We start from the raw sequence: 14,417 nt of genomic DNA on the forward strand, positions 1-14,417 counted from the left end.
AGAGAAATATGTTATATGCTGCTTAATATACAATTAGTAATCAAGCTTTTAAACTCAAAACCATTTTCCTTCACTTCAAAATTAATCCTGGCTTCACCATGATTAATTAATCCTGGCCTATCAAAAGGGCTTTGAATAGTCAGCCAAATTCCACCCAGCAAAAACTACTGCTATCTAACCAGGACCCTGCAGATGGTCAGAGAGCACTACCTGTCATGCTGACTCTGCTGTGAGCTTCCGGCTCTTTCTCTCTCCAGGTGTCATATGCTGCATGGTCGCTGCCCAAATGGTACAACATCATGGTTAGAAACTGATGCTGCACTTGAGTAAAGTTTTAAATTCTGGGTGATCCCGCGTAAACTGGTCCATGAACAGCTCCAAGAAAAGGCAAGAGACTAGAGCGGCTGCTTCTCTTTTCTGCATCCACTCTTTGAAATCCTAGGAACACTAATAACCTGGGCAATTATTTAATTAATATTTTTTAAAGCATGTGTAATAATTTCCTCCTTGTAATTTCTTACCTGCTCAAACAACTCTATGCTATGGAGCTTTAGCCGCTCCCCCCACCCGTGGACAGCTGTGCCTTCCTCTGGCCTCCCCCGCATGCTGTCTCTGCAGCACGCCTTGTGCTTTCTACCACAGTCGGCTGCGTACACGTGTGCCCCTTTCAGGACTTGAGGGTCTGGATGCGGTCTTATTCATCTTTGTGTCCTGCTTGGCACCTAGCACAGGGCTTTGCACGTATAGGATTTTGCAGGCTTTTAGGAGGACCTGATAATAGATCAAATGGATATTTACCTGCGTTGTGTTCAGCAATTCTATCATCAATGTTTAAGCTTACTTTTGAGAAAAGAGCACAATTCTATTTGATTAGAAGTTAACTATACTTGTATTCATTTTGTGTTTGCTGTGTTTTGATGTTAAGCTTCTATGATGTTAAATTACATTAAGTAATCTATGTGACTCCAATACAGAGGCTTTTCACGAGAAAGGAAAAAAAAGGGTGAACTATATATTATTAGTGAACAGTTCAGAAGTATTGCTAAAAAAATATTACTTCAAGGATAAATGGAAAGTCACTATTTCCTTTTTTTAAAAATCAAGGCTTCTGGGTAGGGGATAATCTGTTTGTTAAAACACACATTTTTTTATGTCAACTTTTCCTCTTTCCACTCTATTTTACAGAATTTAACAATTCTTATCTTGCCCATTTTTTTCTCTCTCTTAGGGAAAAATACTTCATGTCTTCCTTGATTTTCTTCTTCAAACTTCTGTAAAATGCCTTGAAACCATTTTGGAAAATCACCCCAAAGGTGAAAGAAAAAACACCAAGTCTCCTTCGTAATTCCTGGAGGAAACAAAGCACCACGGCTCATTGGTACTGACCTGCGAGCGAATTTGGATGTTATTTTGCTTATTATACCGGTTGACGTTCCCCTCCGGGCGTGTGCGAACGCGCCCGCTTCGTGGGAAGGAGAGGCGGGCGGCCCGTTGTAAGCGGCGCTGCGGCGCTCCCGGAGCTGCTCGCCGTGGAAGGTGCTGCGGCTGGAGCTCCCCCGGGGGAAGCGGGTGCGGTCCGGAGTGGAGGCGCTAATACTGTGAGCAGACGGGGAGGCAGCGGGCGCCCTCTGCGCTGCGCTGTTGGGACAATCAAGAAACGTTATTGAGAAGAATGACAGAGAAAGCTTCCACTCATTCTAAAAACTACCAAAGCAAGACAAAACAAAAAATAAGAACTACCAAATGCCATGGCTACCTTTCCTAGGCCCTATTTTACCCGCTCCCATTAGAGATGCATGCGGGTAACTGTTATTTAAGGGATCACTGTATGGAGAGGGGTAACAACATTTCCGTTCAGAACTAAATGCCTTTTACAGAAATACAGTTATTAAAGAGTAAGAAGTTATTGAAACAGGGATACAAACACTCTTCGGAATCAGGAATGCCAAACTGGGGGTGCTACATATATATTTTTTACTATTCTCTTACTTTAAGCCATTCAGCAATGTGGAACATGAATGTTGTTATTCATCAAAAAGCATCTGAATGGAACCATTGCGTATTTACAACGTAGGCCTCAGGGACAGCACGATACTCCGTGACACCACTGATGTGAGTAATAAACCTTTCACTAAAGATGCTTCTGAATTTGAGAAATCCTAACATAGACAAATACTGGAAAAATGGGCATATCACTTTAAACCTAAAAGGGTTCTTCAAGATCATCTGTTTCCCTGATAGAGAAATGAAAAGGCCAATTTCATTAAAAAAAAAAAAAAAAAAAAGTAACTGGCGGTAGCCAGGGTTACCCAAAGGTCTCCATTCCCAGTCTCATGTATTTTTGTTTTCACACCATAAAAAATTCAATTTACCTGAATGACAAATTGGGCAGCAATCCTTTATGGATGGGTTTAAAACAAAATCCTTACAGAAAATTCCATTAGAAAATGATTTAAATCATAGGCAACATTTTTGAAAACAGGCAGGGTGTGGTGTGTTTATGTTACAATTCAACTTTTCCCTCTGCTACAGACACTGAATCTTTTCAGAAAGCTCTCGATGTGATGGTGCTTATCATGTATTTTTATATGGTGCTATGTTCTTAAATGAAATGCACCCAGCACGTTACCCGGGCCGGTAAGCTTCAGAGCCGTCTTTAATGGTTGGCAGTGTAACTTTAATAGGATGGCCAGAAGTGGACATGGACTTCTGGTGGCGGGGTCGTGCTGAGGGGACAGCAGAAGCCACAGCAGAGCCTGCAGAAGATATGCTACTTGCGGACATCTCCGTAAGGCTTTCGACAGAAAACAGTTGAGAAGACCATAGAAATGTAAAAGAGAAGAGAAATTGCAGTTTACTAAAATTTAAGAAATAGATTTTTAAAATCTAAATTGACTACACCTTTCATGACTGAGACACTTAAGAGAAATTAACATTAGTGGCATTATTAGTGACTAACAAACCAATATTCTTGCCAAAAAATGTACAGAGTGAATTTACCACCACCTTCCATGGAAAAGATCCCACACACGCTTGCTCTATAAATGTGAATCTGAGAAGGTATGAAATTACTTTTACGATCGGAGACCTTTTTCACTTTCCAAAAGACAAAGTTTGGTGTAATGTGTTGCTGTGGTTTATTGTCCCTTATACAGTAAGAATGCATAATTACGACAAAGATACTGTCTCTGGAAACATCATCAAGACACTTTCAGTTCGTATTATTAATCAATCGGTTAACTGTCATAGGTTAAAGGAGCTGCAGATCAGGAGTTGGTATAGGAAAAGTAATAAAGTCAGAAATCAATTCCCAAGTCTTCTTCTAGCCTAAAGGATCTTATGTCCGAGGAAGATACATTTACCTCCGTACGCCTTATAATAACACTTACTTTGCGTGTCCATTATTTGGGAGGGAACAAATGCTAAGCACAGTCTGTCTGGTCCACTGACATGACGAGGGATGGAGCTAAGAACAGAATTTCATGAGAACAGGCTCCCTGCCCTTTTGTACTATATTGATGAAGAGCCCTTAGAACTCACGATGAAAAGAAGCTAAATTTTTTAAATAATAAAAATAAAATGATTTGTCATTATTTAAAATAAAACATGTTGAGAATTCCATGGTTCTCAATGATCAGTTAAGACGGCCACATTTCTTTAGACGAAGGAAAATAAAACCTTCATGGTTTGGATACAATAATGGCTTGATGGGAGGGGTAAGGGTAAGAAGTGAAGGCTAACTAAAAAAAGTGAAGTAAAAGATAAAAAGGAAGCAGCAGGTATATAATAAGACTCAAATTAAGAAGATCAGATTAGGAAGGTATAACCTGCTTTGTTTGTTACAGGGAAATATTTACTAGCAGGTCTTATGTAGCAGTTCTCGGGTTAAGAGATTTACCTCCTGTTTTCCCAAAGCACGCTCCCATCCTTCCATTCTGGTGCAGAAGGGGAGATGCCCTAGTAAGAACGGTTGGTTGCAACTGTACCCTCTAGTAGTCCCTTTGCTCTTGACCCATCGGCTACAGGTGTTCCAGCCAGAGCAGTAACGCACGACGCCAAGGAAGCGGGCACCACGGGGCGCGGTGACACTCACCTGCTGTCTTTGCCATTCTGCAACGCCACGTACCGATCTGCGGTCCTCTCGCACACATACGTGTTCCTTCTTGCCATGCTGCCTCCAGGATATACATTGCTCTTTAAGGAGGAAAAAAAACCCATCTTAAAATTCCGGCTGTAGTTGTGGAAAGTCAAAGAAATGAATTTAAGCTGCAAAGGACTTTGGAAAAAAAAAAAATCCATGGTGGAATTTTCATTTATCAGACCTTACATGAACAAGCTCCATCTCACATGTCCGTCTCTCAGTTAGACGGCAGGAGTGACAGGCAAAGCATGACAAGCTCATGACAGTTTTAGCTTGTTGTCCTGCAGCCGCAGTGAGCCGTTGTTTGGAAGCAACGAGAAAGCCGGGTTTTTATTCCCTCCTCTGCAAGTGGGCGTAGGGAGAAGGGCAGGGGAGTGGTACGGGCAGCTCTGCGGGACCAGGAGCGAGAGGCAACTCCACAAGAAATGGGATCACAGACCAGCAAGCTGTGGTGGTGACGGTGGTGGCCCTGCAGGCCTGCAGGCTGCCATTCTTCACCTGCTCAGGGAACCCCCAGGGCCCGTGGTGATGTTAAGGAGACCAAGTCTCCTGGGTCGGAGGCAGGCCCTGCTGTGGCCACCAACAGAGGGGTGTGCAGGGCCTCAGGATATCCCCGCATTGCAGGTCTTAGCCCGGAGGCAAGCCAAGTCTGAGCGGCTCCGGAGCAAAGAGAACAAGCAAAGAGGGACGGCATCGCCTCATCACGCACACAGCCACTGATCCGTAACCTCTGCTGTGTGCCCGCCAAAGTCTGGACTCGTTACGAGTACTAAACTATGCAGGAATGACTTCCAAAGGAATACATGCTCTTCTGTTGAATCCTTACTCCAATAGAAAAAAAATTCTTTATTTTTGGCTAATCCGGCTTTCACTGTTCTCTAAAATACATAACTAACTTAAAATTTGTTTAAAAGTAAGAGCTAGAAAGTTAATAGGTATATGTCTCAACTAAGTTTGGAGGAGCAAAAAAGCCGCATATAAACAAAATTGCTTAAGTGCAGATTTCAAACTTTTCAACGGCACAGGTTCCTGGGTGGAAGGAATTTTGTCACGATTTACATAAAAAACACAAATTAAAAACTATAAAAGTATGGTAGCAGAAGAGAATAAGATTACTAAGAACATTTTTTAGGTAAGACACTGTCCATGTTAAGTGAAGGCAAAGAAGCCGGTTTCATTATGGAGAGATCCATTATGAAACTAGCTTGCATTAAGTTCTTAAAGAACCTTTACTTTTGATAATTTCATCGTTTTGGCTAAACTGTCATATAAGTAATCTAACCGTGAACAAATTCCTGGTCAATTCTTTCTGGTCATTTGCAGTAACACTACTTTGCTTCTCAAAGTGTGACGGGTGTGACCGGTTTCTCCTTCAAGACTATGCCTTCTGGGTTTGCCGTCCTCATGCGCCACCTCCCTTCCCTTGTCCCCTGGATGCCAGTGATACTCAGGTGGAGCAGCCCCCCAGGGAAACTGAGGATACGATCATGCAAAAGTTAGAGAAATACAGTCTCACTGATCCTATGTGACCGACATGCATCTATAAAATTAATTTTTAGAATTGACCTTCAGTGAGGCTCTGTCTGTTTAGGATTTGGGGACTAGATCTAAAACCACCCTTGCAGACCCCTGAACTCTCAGCTTGGCAACTTCCCTAAAGTGGATATACACGTTTTTCTATATTTTCCAAGAAACCAAGCCTGTGCAGACAACTTCTCTGGGCCTATTTCATACTAAAGTGCTTGTATTTTATATAATTACACTATAATTTTTATGAAAATGTTTTATATTATAATCATTATAGCATTCTCAGCCTTTCTGAGTCTCCCTGAAAGCCGAATCTCCTTCCCCTTGTTTTCTTAAAAAAGATGATTGACAGTATTTTTTACAGGATGCAAAATTTTATATTTTGTATTATTTATATATGTGATAAATAATATTGAAAAACAAATTTACAAGTTTTATTGTCTTTTTGATGAAAGAATAGCATAACATATTTGCATCTTCAAAACTCACCATTTGGCTTCCGAGTTTCTAGGCTAGCCAAAAGCTTACCATTAACTGCTACATGCAAAATTTCTGGAGGGGAATTTCTTAAAGGGAAAAATATTAAGTTTGTTCTTCCTGCATATTACACTTCCATCATTTAGAGTCTGTAATGTTGTAGGGTGAGAACAATAAAACAGATGATTCCAATCACCAACAAATTTCACCAACCATTATATCTATTTAACTACTTAGCCTCAGAACTCCCCCCACTGCCAATATCACCCTAAAGTCATATGGTAGACTCACGTTAAGTCATACTGTCAAGAGAATCATACTTATAAGAGCTTTTACTATTGGTTTAAAAAAGCTCCTGATTTTATAAACATTAAGAACACTATTAAACTATATCACCTACTAAATTATCTATGCATCTCAAGGGTATCGTTTATTTTTCCATCAGAAAGTAAAAAGCCATCAGAGGGGAGGTGGGTGGGGGGATGGGTTAAATAGGTGATGGGGATTAAGGGGGGCACTTGTGATGAGCACCAGCTGTCATGTGGAAGTGCTGAATCACTCTATTGTACACCCAAAACTAACGGTACACTACACTGTATGAAAACTAAATGGGATTTAAATAAAAACTTAAAAAAAAAAAGTGAAAAGCCATGTCATGTCATTTGAGTGGATTACATATTTTCTATTGTACTTCACTTATAGACAAATAATGGAGTCACTGGTAAAATGTTTATTTTTCCAAATAATATTTTATAATATCACAGAGCCTGGATTATAAATGCTCAAGTTCCTTCCTTCTGGACATTACCTCAGAGAAAAGGGATTAAAGCTGTCTATTTGGCTTTTGTAGTTTGGGGTCAGCACACTTTTTCTGTGAGGAGTCATTTGACTGTCATTTTATGCTCTGCAGGCCACACCATCAATGTCACCCGTAGTCTGGGAAATGCAAATTAAAAACAAAAGGATATACTTTTTTGGTTTTTTGCCCCTCAGGCAAAGATTTTTAAAGATCGATAAGATCAAAAAAAAAAAAAAAAGATCGATAATATCCAGTGGTTGATGAGCTTGTAGAGATATAATTACTCTCTAATTATTCCAACCACTAAAATTACCCTGGCAGTATTTATTAAAAATTTAAATGTGCATATTCCAAGGATACACACACAGCCAGGAGCGTCCATTAGCACACATTAGCACTGGGGCTCTGGAGGGGGGATGGGAGTGAGGATGGAGGCTTACACACGCGTGGGTACCACATGCTACGAGAAACTGAGGAGTGGGATGAGCCACCTGAGGTTAAACATGTCACCCAGAAACCAAACTTCTGAGAGTGTATTTCACAGAAATGCAATAATAACCTAAGTGTACAAGAATGAATATTCTGAAAAGCTGAAAACTCTGAATACCCCGACAAACAGTTGAAAAATTATGACACGTGTCTATTAATACAGATGAAATAATGTGCAGGTCTTAAGACTGTAGTAGATCTAAGAGTTCTGATGTAAAAGGACAAAACAGTATTTTAAGTTAGAAAAATTACAATGTAACAGGTATAGTATGATCTCATTTTTATAAAAAAATAAACCCTGTATGGACATATATATTCATTTATGTTTTCTTTAAAAAGGAGACTCTATAAGGTAATTCATCCCAAATGATAACACTAATTATACTAGAAGTTGAGGATAGAAGGTAAGGGATGAGAAAGGATAAACAATTAATTTTACTTGAAACACTTTTTTTTAAATTTAAAGATTTTATTTTTTTATTTATTTGAGAGCGAGAGAGACAGAAACAGCATGAGAGGGAAGAGGGTCAGAGGGAGAAGCAGGGAGCCCGATGTGGGACTCGATCCCAGGATTCCGGGATCATGACCTGAGCTGAAGGCAGTCGCTTAACCAACTGAGCCACCCAAGCGCCCTACTTGAGACACTTCTGGACTGTTAAAATTAAACATAAACAAGATATATTATTTTGGTTTCTCACATTGTCAAAATTAATATAGAAAATTAAGATAAATTTAGTACTAAGTGGCTCAGAACAAAATTTCTCTACCAGAACTTCTGGCTTATGTCTTTTTTTTTTTTTCCTTAAAGATGATAAATACGTGTGGCATGATTAACTGGAATTTAAACCAATGTCTTAGTTTTTATGCCTTCTTTAAATTAATAAATATGCTCGGAATAGCCAGTAAGTGCCTCAGCACTAGTAATTTGAGGAAGCTGCGTGTCAACTACAAGAGGAGATTATAGATAAGGGGAGATAAGGTTTATGGGGGGAAGCAACAGTGAATGATACAAGACAGCGTACAACTAAGAGCTAAATGACGTAATACAACAATCAGAAAGACTGATGAGATCTGGAGCCTTCAGTCACAGGAGGCTCGACTCAGGAGATGGGGCTTGAAATGATCTGTAGAAATGACATTTTCATAATTTGGGCGGCGGGGGGACCTTCAGACAAGAGCATCACATAAAAACAGGTGTGGAAATAGGCAGCTGAGTATATCCCTGGAAAATAATAAGATCAGCCTGAGATGAAGGACAGCTTGCTACAGCAAGTGGCAGATAATAGGGGACCAAATTCTCTGTTTTGTAGGGTGATCATGCTCCAGAAACTGACCTCTAGCTGATGTTTAGATAAAGGAAAATGATGGCCTGCCTAGGAAAATTATTTTCCCAAATGATATCTTAGACTCTATGACAGTTAAATCATTTCCAAACAGATCAGTTGGCAGCTAAAGGGGTTATACTTACCAGTTCTGAAAATGGGTATGCACACCCATTTCGGAGTCTCGGAGGCGACAATCGAATCACATATTTTAAAAAGATAATGGTTTCAATGAACTACATAAAACAGTGGGTGCTCGGGAGTTTAAATCACTTGCAGTTAAGGTTGTGTTAGGCCTTCTGGTATTTTTTTCCTTCTCTTTTCCTACTTTCCATAGACTCAATCCATTTTTTTTCTTCTGTTGGTTTAAAAGTTATAAATTCTATTTTTATTCTTACGTTGTTAGCCCTTAAGTCCCTGAACTCATGTTTGCTTAGCACTAGTGAGTTTTTAAACTTACCCAGATCCTCCCATCTTCTGCTGAACAAAAGCATGGGCTCTTCTTCCTTTAACCTCCACCCCATCCCGACTTCCTGGATAGTGTCCAGAACATTGGTTCTGAATTTTCATTATTTTTTGTGTGTGTGTATGCTACCATATACATACCTGAATAAGTTATCTGATCACTTTCAACTCCATATATTTTATGGCACTACTCCAGATCCATTTCTCTTCCTGTAAGAGTGCAGTGCTCCTCAAACCATACAGTGGTAACAAATGGGTCCCTATGTAACAAGACTGGACATATTTTATGCCTAAGAGTATGCTTATTATACCTTCACATTTAAATGACAATTAGGCGAGATATAAAATTCTGGGTTCAATGTGATTTTCTTTTAGTACTTAAAAAATACTGTTCCACTTATCTCCCTTAATCCATGCTACTGTTGAGAAATTTGAGGTCAGTTTGAATTTTGTTCCTGTTCAGGTCATCTGCTGTCATATCCTGGACATTTTCTAGAAGTTTTCACTTTGTTTTTGGTGTGTATATGTTCCACTTTAATGAGAGCAGAAGTAGGTTTTCCTTCTGGCTTTCTGAGTCTTACTTAATTACTTACTTACTTATTTATTTATTTATTTGAAAGAGTGAGTGAGTGGGGGCGGGTAGGGGCAGAGAGAGAGAGAATCTCAAGCAGACTCCCTGCTGAGTGCAGAGTCTGACGTGGGGCTCAATCTCACGACCCTAAGACCATGACCTGAGCCGAAATCAAGACTTGATGCTTACCAACTGAGCCATTCACATGCCCCTCTGAATCTTTCTAAGTTTTTTCTTCTTTCCTTGTTATTATTTCTTCAAATATTTCTTCCCCTTCACTCTGTGCCCTTTCCCTTCTAAACTTCTATTATCTAGATGTTTCCAATTCTACTTCTATCCTTAGTATATTTTAGTCTTTTCTTTTATATTTTCTCTTTATTCTTTCCTGCTGTCTTACAAGAGAAGGCTTCAATCTATCTTCTAACTCCAATTATATAATTTCTACAATTTGCTGTGTTTTTTTTGTTTTTGTGTTTAAGATTTATTTATAATTTGAGAGAGAGAGCGCGTGCTCATGAGCAGGAGAAGGGGCAGAAGCAGAGGGAGAGGGAGAAGCAGACTCCCCACTGAGCAGGGAGCCCGATGTGGGGCTTGATCCCGGGACTCCGGGATCATGATCTGAGCTGAAATCAAGAGTCGGGATGCTCAACCGACTGAACCACCTAGGCGCCCCTACAGATTTGCTGTTTTAAGTGAATAATGTGAGCTCACTTTATAAATTAATCATTAATGGAGTCTGCCTTCATTGAACCGCTTACCTGTAAATATAAAATTAAGTGCACCAATATAGTTTTAAGTAAATATTAGAAACAGGAAAAATGAGGCAGGAAAGTTTAATGTACCATTTTTATAGTGAGGTTTTTAAATCTTACTTTGAGGTAAGTGTTATTTTAAGAATTCATATTTTATATTTTTGTTCTTAAAACGTAATCATGAGAAGCTTGGCCTCCTTTGCATGTTATTTAAATGTATGACTCACTTTAAAATTTTGAAACGTGTTTTTAGAAAAGGATAAAGTTTTCCAAAGATTGTACAAAAAAAATCTGAAAACAAATAACCACAACAAACTGTGATATACTGGAATATTTACTCACACTTGGAATAGTTGAAGATTTTTTCCTTTCTGGCCCCACAAGAGGGCTTGCAGTCATCTCACTTTTTGATCCAACCGTTGTGCTGCCAAGTTTACGAGCTAGGTCTTTGTCCCACTCCTCTTTCTGCTCACTTTCCACACTGTTAGCCTGAGGCCTTTTGGTATATGATACGGCAGGGGGAATGGATGGACCAGCTATAATAAAATTAAAGAGCATAATTAGGTGAAAATCAACTGACACAGTTTCTCCTGACGAACCAAAACTCTAAATTACAAATATCTTTATTTGCGTATTTTATACTCGGAACTAACATTAAACTGTTTGATTACAAAAATTAGGTTAGTCCCTGAAAAGCGGATTTAATATTAATCATGCAATAATATAGATCTGTGATAACAGATGACACAAGCACATAAAGACATGAATGTATAATGCTCAGTAAATACAAGTTTGAGTAGGACTGGTCTGTCTTTTCACTTGTTTGACTTTTCCCCCACCATGATCACTGAAACGCCGCTGCTTCTGGTTTGCGGAGATGCTCCGCTGGACCTTCAGGTGAGCAGGGGACTGAAGGCTGCTGTTGTTCAGGTCACTGCTGGGCCGTGACCTCTGACACAAGCTTCCGCTGGACAACGATTCACCGCCTTCAAACTATAAGAAGAAGATAGCGCACAAAGATTTCATTTATTTATTTGAGAGAGAGGCAGTGAGTGAAAGCGAGCACGAGTGGGGGGCGAGGGGCAGAGAGAAAGGGAAAAGCAGACTCCCCGCTGAGCAGGGAGCCCAGTCCCAGGACCCTGGCATCATGACCTGAGCAGAAGGCTGGTGCTTAACTGACTGAGCCAGCCAGGCACCCCTGCACAAAGATTTTAAAATAAAAATGTTTATGCAAACAATATGCACTATTGATTGATGTTCTAATCTATTCCAAGCCATATAAAGAGTAATCAGAACTGAAGAAAAAAAAAAAAGTTCGGATACAGAACCGCAAGCTGGTGACCAGGGAGGGAGGGAACCGGCTATGTGCTTCCATGAGTGCGCGCGCTCTTCTGTGATCTCGCACAGATGGCTTTGGAGCCTTAGTTTAGTCAAAACACCAAACAACAGCTACCAATTATTGAATGGTTATTATATAACCGGCACCCCTGCTAAGGAAGCTCTTCCTATGTGTTACTTTGTTCAGTCATGACAGCAATGCAGCTGTTTATTAACCTCGACTTCAGAGATGGAAGGACCGCGGTTAAGAGAATCAAGGGACATCTCTGGGATTCAAACTCAGGATAAAATCTAAAATTGTAACTCCACACACACCTTTTCTTTCTACCATATTTACAGAGCAAAATGTGGTTTATTGGCTCTGATTAAGAAACTGCATCTATTTAGACAAGCATGGTAAATTGGGGGTTCACTATCCCTCTCCTCGAAACACAGAAGATGTTTGTTGCTGGCAAGCTTCTCACTCAATCACTGGCTTCCCAATGGAAAATCTAAATTCATATGTAAAGATACTAATGGCAAACAGCAAAGTAATACTGATGATGAAACTGGTAACAGATCACACAGAACACACAGCAATGTGCCAGGAACTGTTCTAAGCACTGTGGAAATATTAACTCATTTAACCCTCTCGGTGACCCGCAGAGCTAAGTACTATTTACTGTCCCCATTTCATGCACCAGGGATCTGAAGCACAGAGAAATTAAGGCAAGTGCCTAAGCTGCACAGTCAGTGGCTGTGCTGGGGTGGAGGAGGGGTGCGGATTCAAACCCGGTGAATCGGCTCCAAAGTTCAGGCTCTTACTTAGAAGAGCCTCATTAGTTCATACTCAATACAAGTCAAACTTCATTTTAATTCAAGTCTGGGCTGGGCTGTATACTTGTAATGCTAGGGCTTCCTTTATATTTAAATTAATAGGAAAATTAAAGATCTCGGGAGTGAAATCTAAAGGCTAAGTAGAAACAGGTCAAAGGCTTCAGAAATAACCATTTGTACTATTTCCCACTTCCTAAAATTCTCTTGATTTGGCTTCTTTGATGCCCCTTCGCCAACTATTAATGCCTCCACCGAGGTTCCCCTCCTCCTCGTAGGGCCCGCGAGGTGAGATGGGCTCCTGCGGTGAAGTCCTTAGAAGAGCTGCTGGTGCATTAATGGGGTGCTCCTCTCACCACAGCTCCCAACCTATTGATGCTGCCCGAGTCACTCCCTCCAAGCCAAATCTGTGTCTCCAAACGTCTCCTGAACAACTCCGCCCAACACGAATCTCAAGTTCAACCATCCCAAATAGAACGAAGTCCCCACCTTCCCCTTGAAATCACACTCTCTCCATATCCTGGCAAATACATCTTACAAAACCAGTCACTTATGCTGGAAAGCTGAGGGTCTCTCACATCCTCATTTCCAACGGGTTACCATGGCCTGTTACATCTAGCTGCTGTGGGTGCCTGTCCTCCTGTGTGTCCCAGAGTCCCTGTGCCTGCCCTGATCAGGGTGGCAGCACCCTGCACCACACCGCTGACTGCGCATCTCCCCTCCAGACCCAGGGCTCCATGAGAGCACAGACTTGCTCAGCTTCCTGGTCGCAGTACACAGCATAGTTTCCAGGGCAGGAAAGATTCAATAAATGTCAGCTGAATGTACTGCTTCACTAACTATCTAATTAAAAATAATTTCAGTCTATTCTATAAAATGCCTCCCACAGATGTCTAATTGTTAACAAACTGTCCATGTGCTCGGCTCTATTCTTGACTCTCGGTTTATACCTTTATATTTGCTCTCCCAAAGGATCATTTGCTTTTGTGGTTCAACCATTATCTGTACACAGTTATTTCCTGAGTCTATCTCCTTATTATACATCTCTCCTGGCCTTGAGAATTCCCAACTGCTAAGCATCAAAACCTCTTGACGTTCTACCAGGCAAAATATCACCAAACAGCCTCTTCCTATTCCCATCTTTTTAAATCACTTCAGATATATGTTTTGTTTTACATGCTGTCCCTTTCTCTGTTTAGGTCACTGTGCTTTCTGCACACCCAGAATGACCACGTTACCTTTGGCAGGCCTGCTGCTTTTGGAGACACAACTCTGGGGGAACTCCTTCTCAAAGACTAGACTGCGTGTGCCTCTCAGAGCTAAGCAAGGCACCTGGTCTGCTCTTTCATAGCAGAATCTCGCCTGGTACTTGGAAATGAAACCAGCTCATAACTTAGCATCTTGAGTTTGAATTCTAAAAGTAAGAATGTTAGGGTCTTTATATTACTTTTGATACCGCACAGAATAAAGGTGCTAACAGCTAACATTTTATCTTAGCTGTCACTTGTCTCAAGAAATAATTAACATTAATCTAAAAAAGTAAAGAACTTACTTCAGGTGGTTTTCTACCTAGAAGAATATAAGTAGCCATAACTTCATCGTATTTCTGATTTATTAAGGCGTCATTTATCTCATCTCGTGCAAAACCCATGGTGACCATGATGTCTAGAAATAAAAAAAAAAGCAAAATTTTCTGAAAATGGGTTTATTTTCGCAAACAAAC

The 14,417-nt window shown here is 40.4% G+C and overlaps 1 protein-coding gene across 5 annotated transcripts in view; it reads right to left on the minus strand.

Moving 5' to 3' along the window:
* Positions 1-14,417, minus strand: part of MARK1 (microtubule affinity regulating kinase 1) — a 117,201-nt gene that overhangs the window by 10,604 nt on the left and 92,180 nt on the right. For 4 of the 5 annotated variants that reach the window (XM_035010094.1, XM_035010093.1, XM_035010091.1 and 1 more), the window contains 6 exons: positions 14,247-14,359; positions 11,383-11,536; positions 10,886-11,079; positions 4,094-4,194; positions 2,630-2,794; positions 1,387-1,638 (listed from right to left, as the gene is read on the minus strand). In XM_035010094.1, coding sequence (XP_034865985.1) covers positions 1,387-1,638; positions 2,630-2,794; positions 4,094-4,194; positions 10,886-11,079; positions 11,383-11,536; positions 14,247-14,359 — 979 coding nt within the window. The remainder of the gene's footprint in view (positions 1-1,386; positions 1,639-2,629; positions 2,795-4,093; positions 4,195-10,885; positions 11,080-11,382; positions 11,537-14,246; positions 14,360-14,417) is intronic. The other variant, XM_035010095.1, reaches the window with a different exon arrangement.

Source organism: Mirounga leonina, unplaced genomic scaffold, assembly GCF_011800145.1.
Source record: "Mirounga leonina isolate KUSES-001 unplaced genomic scaffold, KU_Mleo_1.0 Mir_154, whole genome shotgun sequence".
NCBI classification, from domain to species: domain Eukaryota; kingdom Metazoa; phylum Chordata; class Mammalia; order Carnivora; family Phocidae; genus Mirounga; species Mirounga leonina.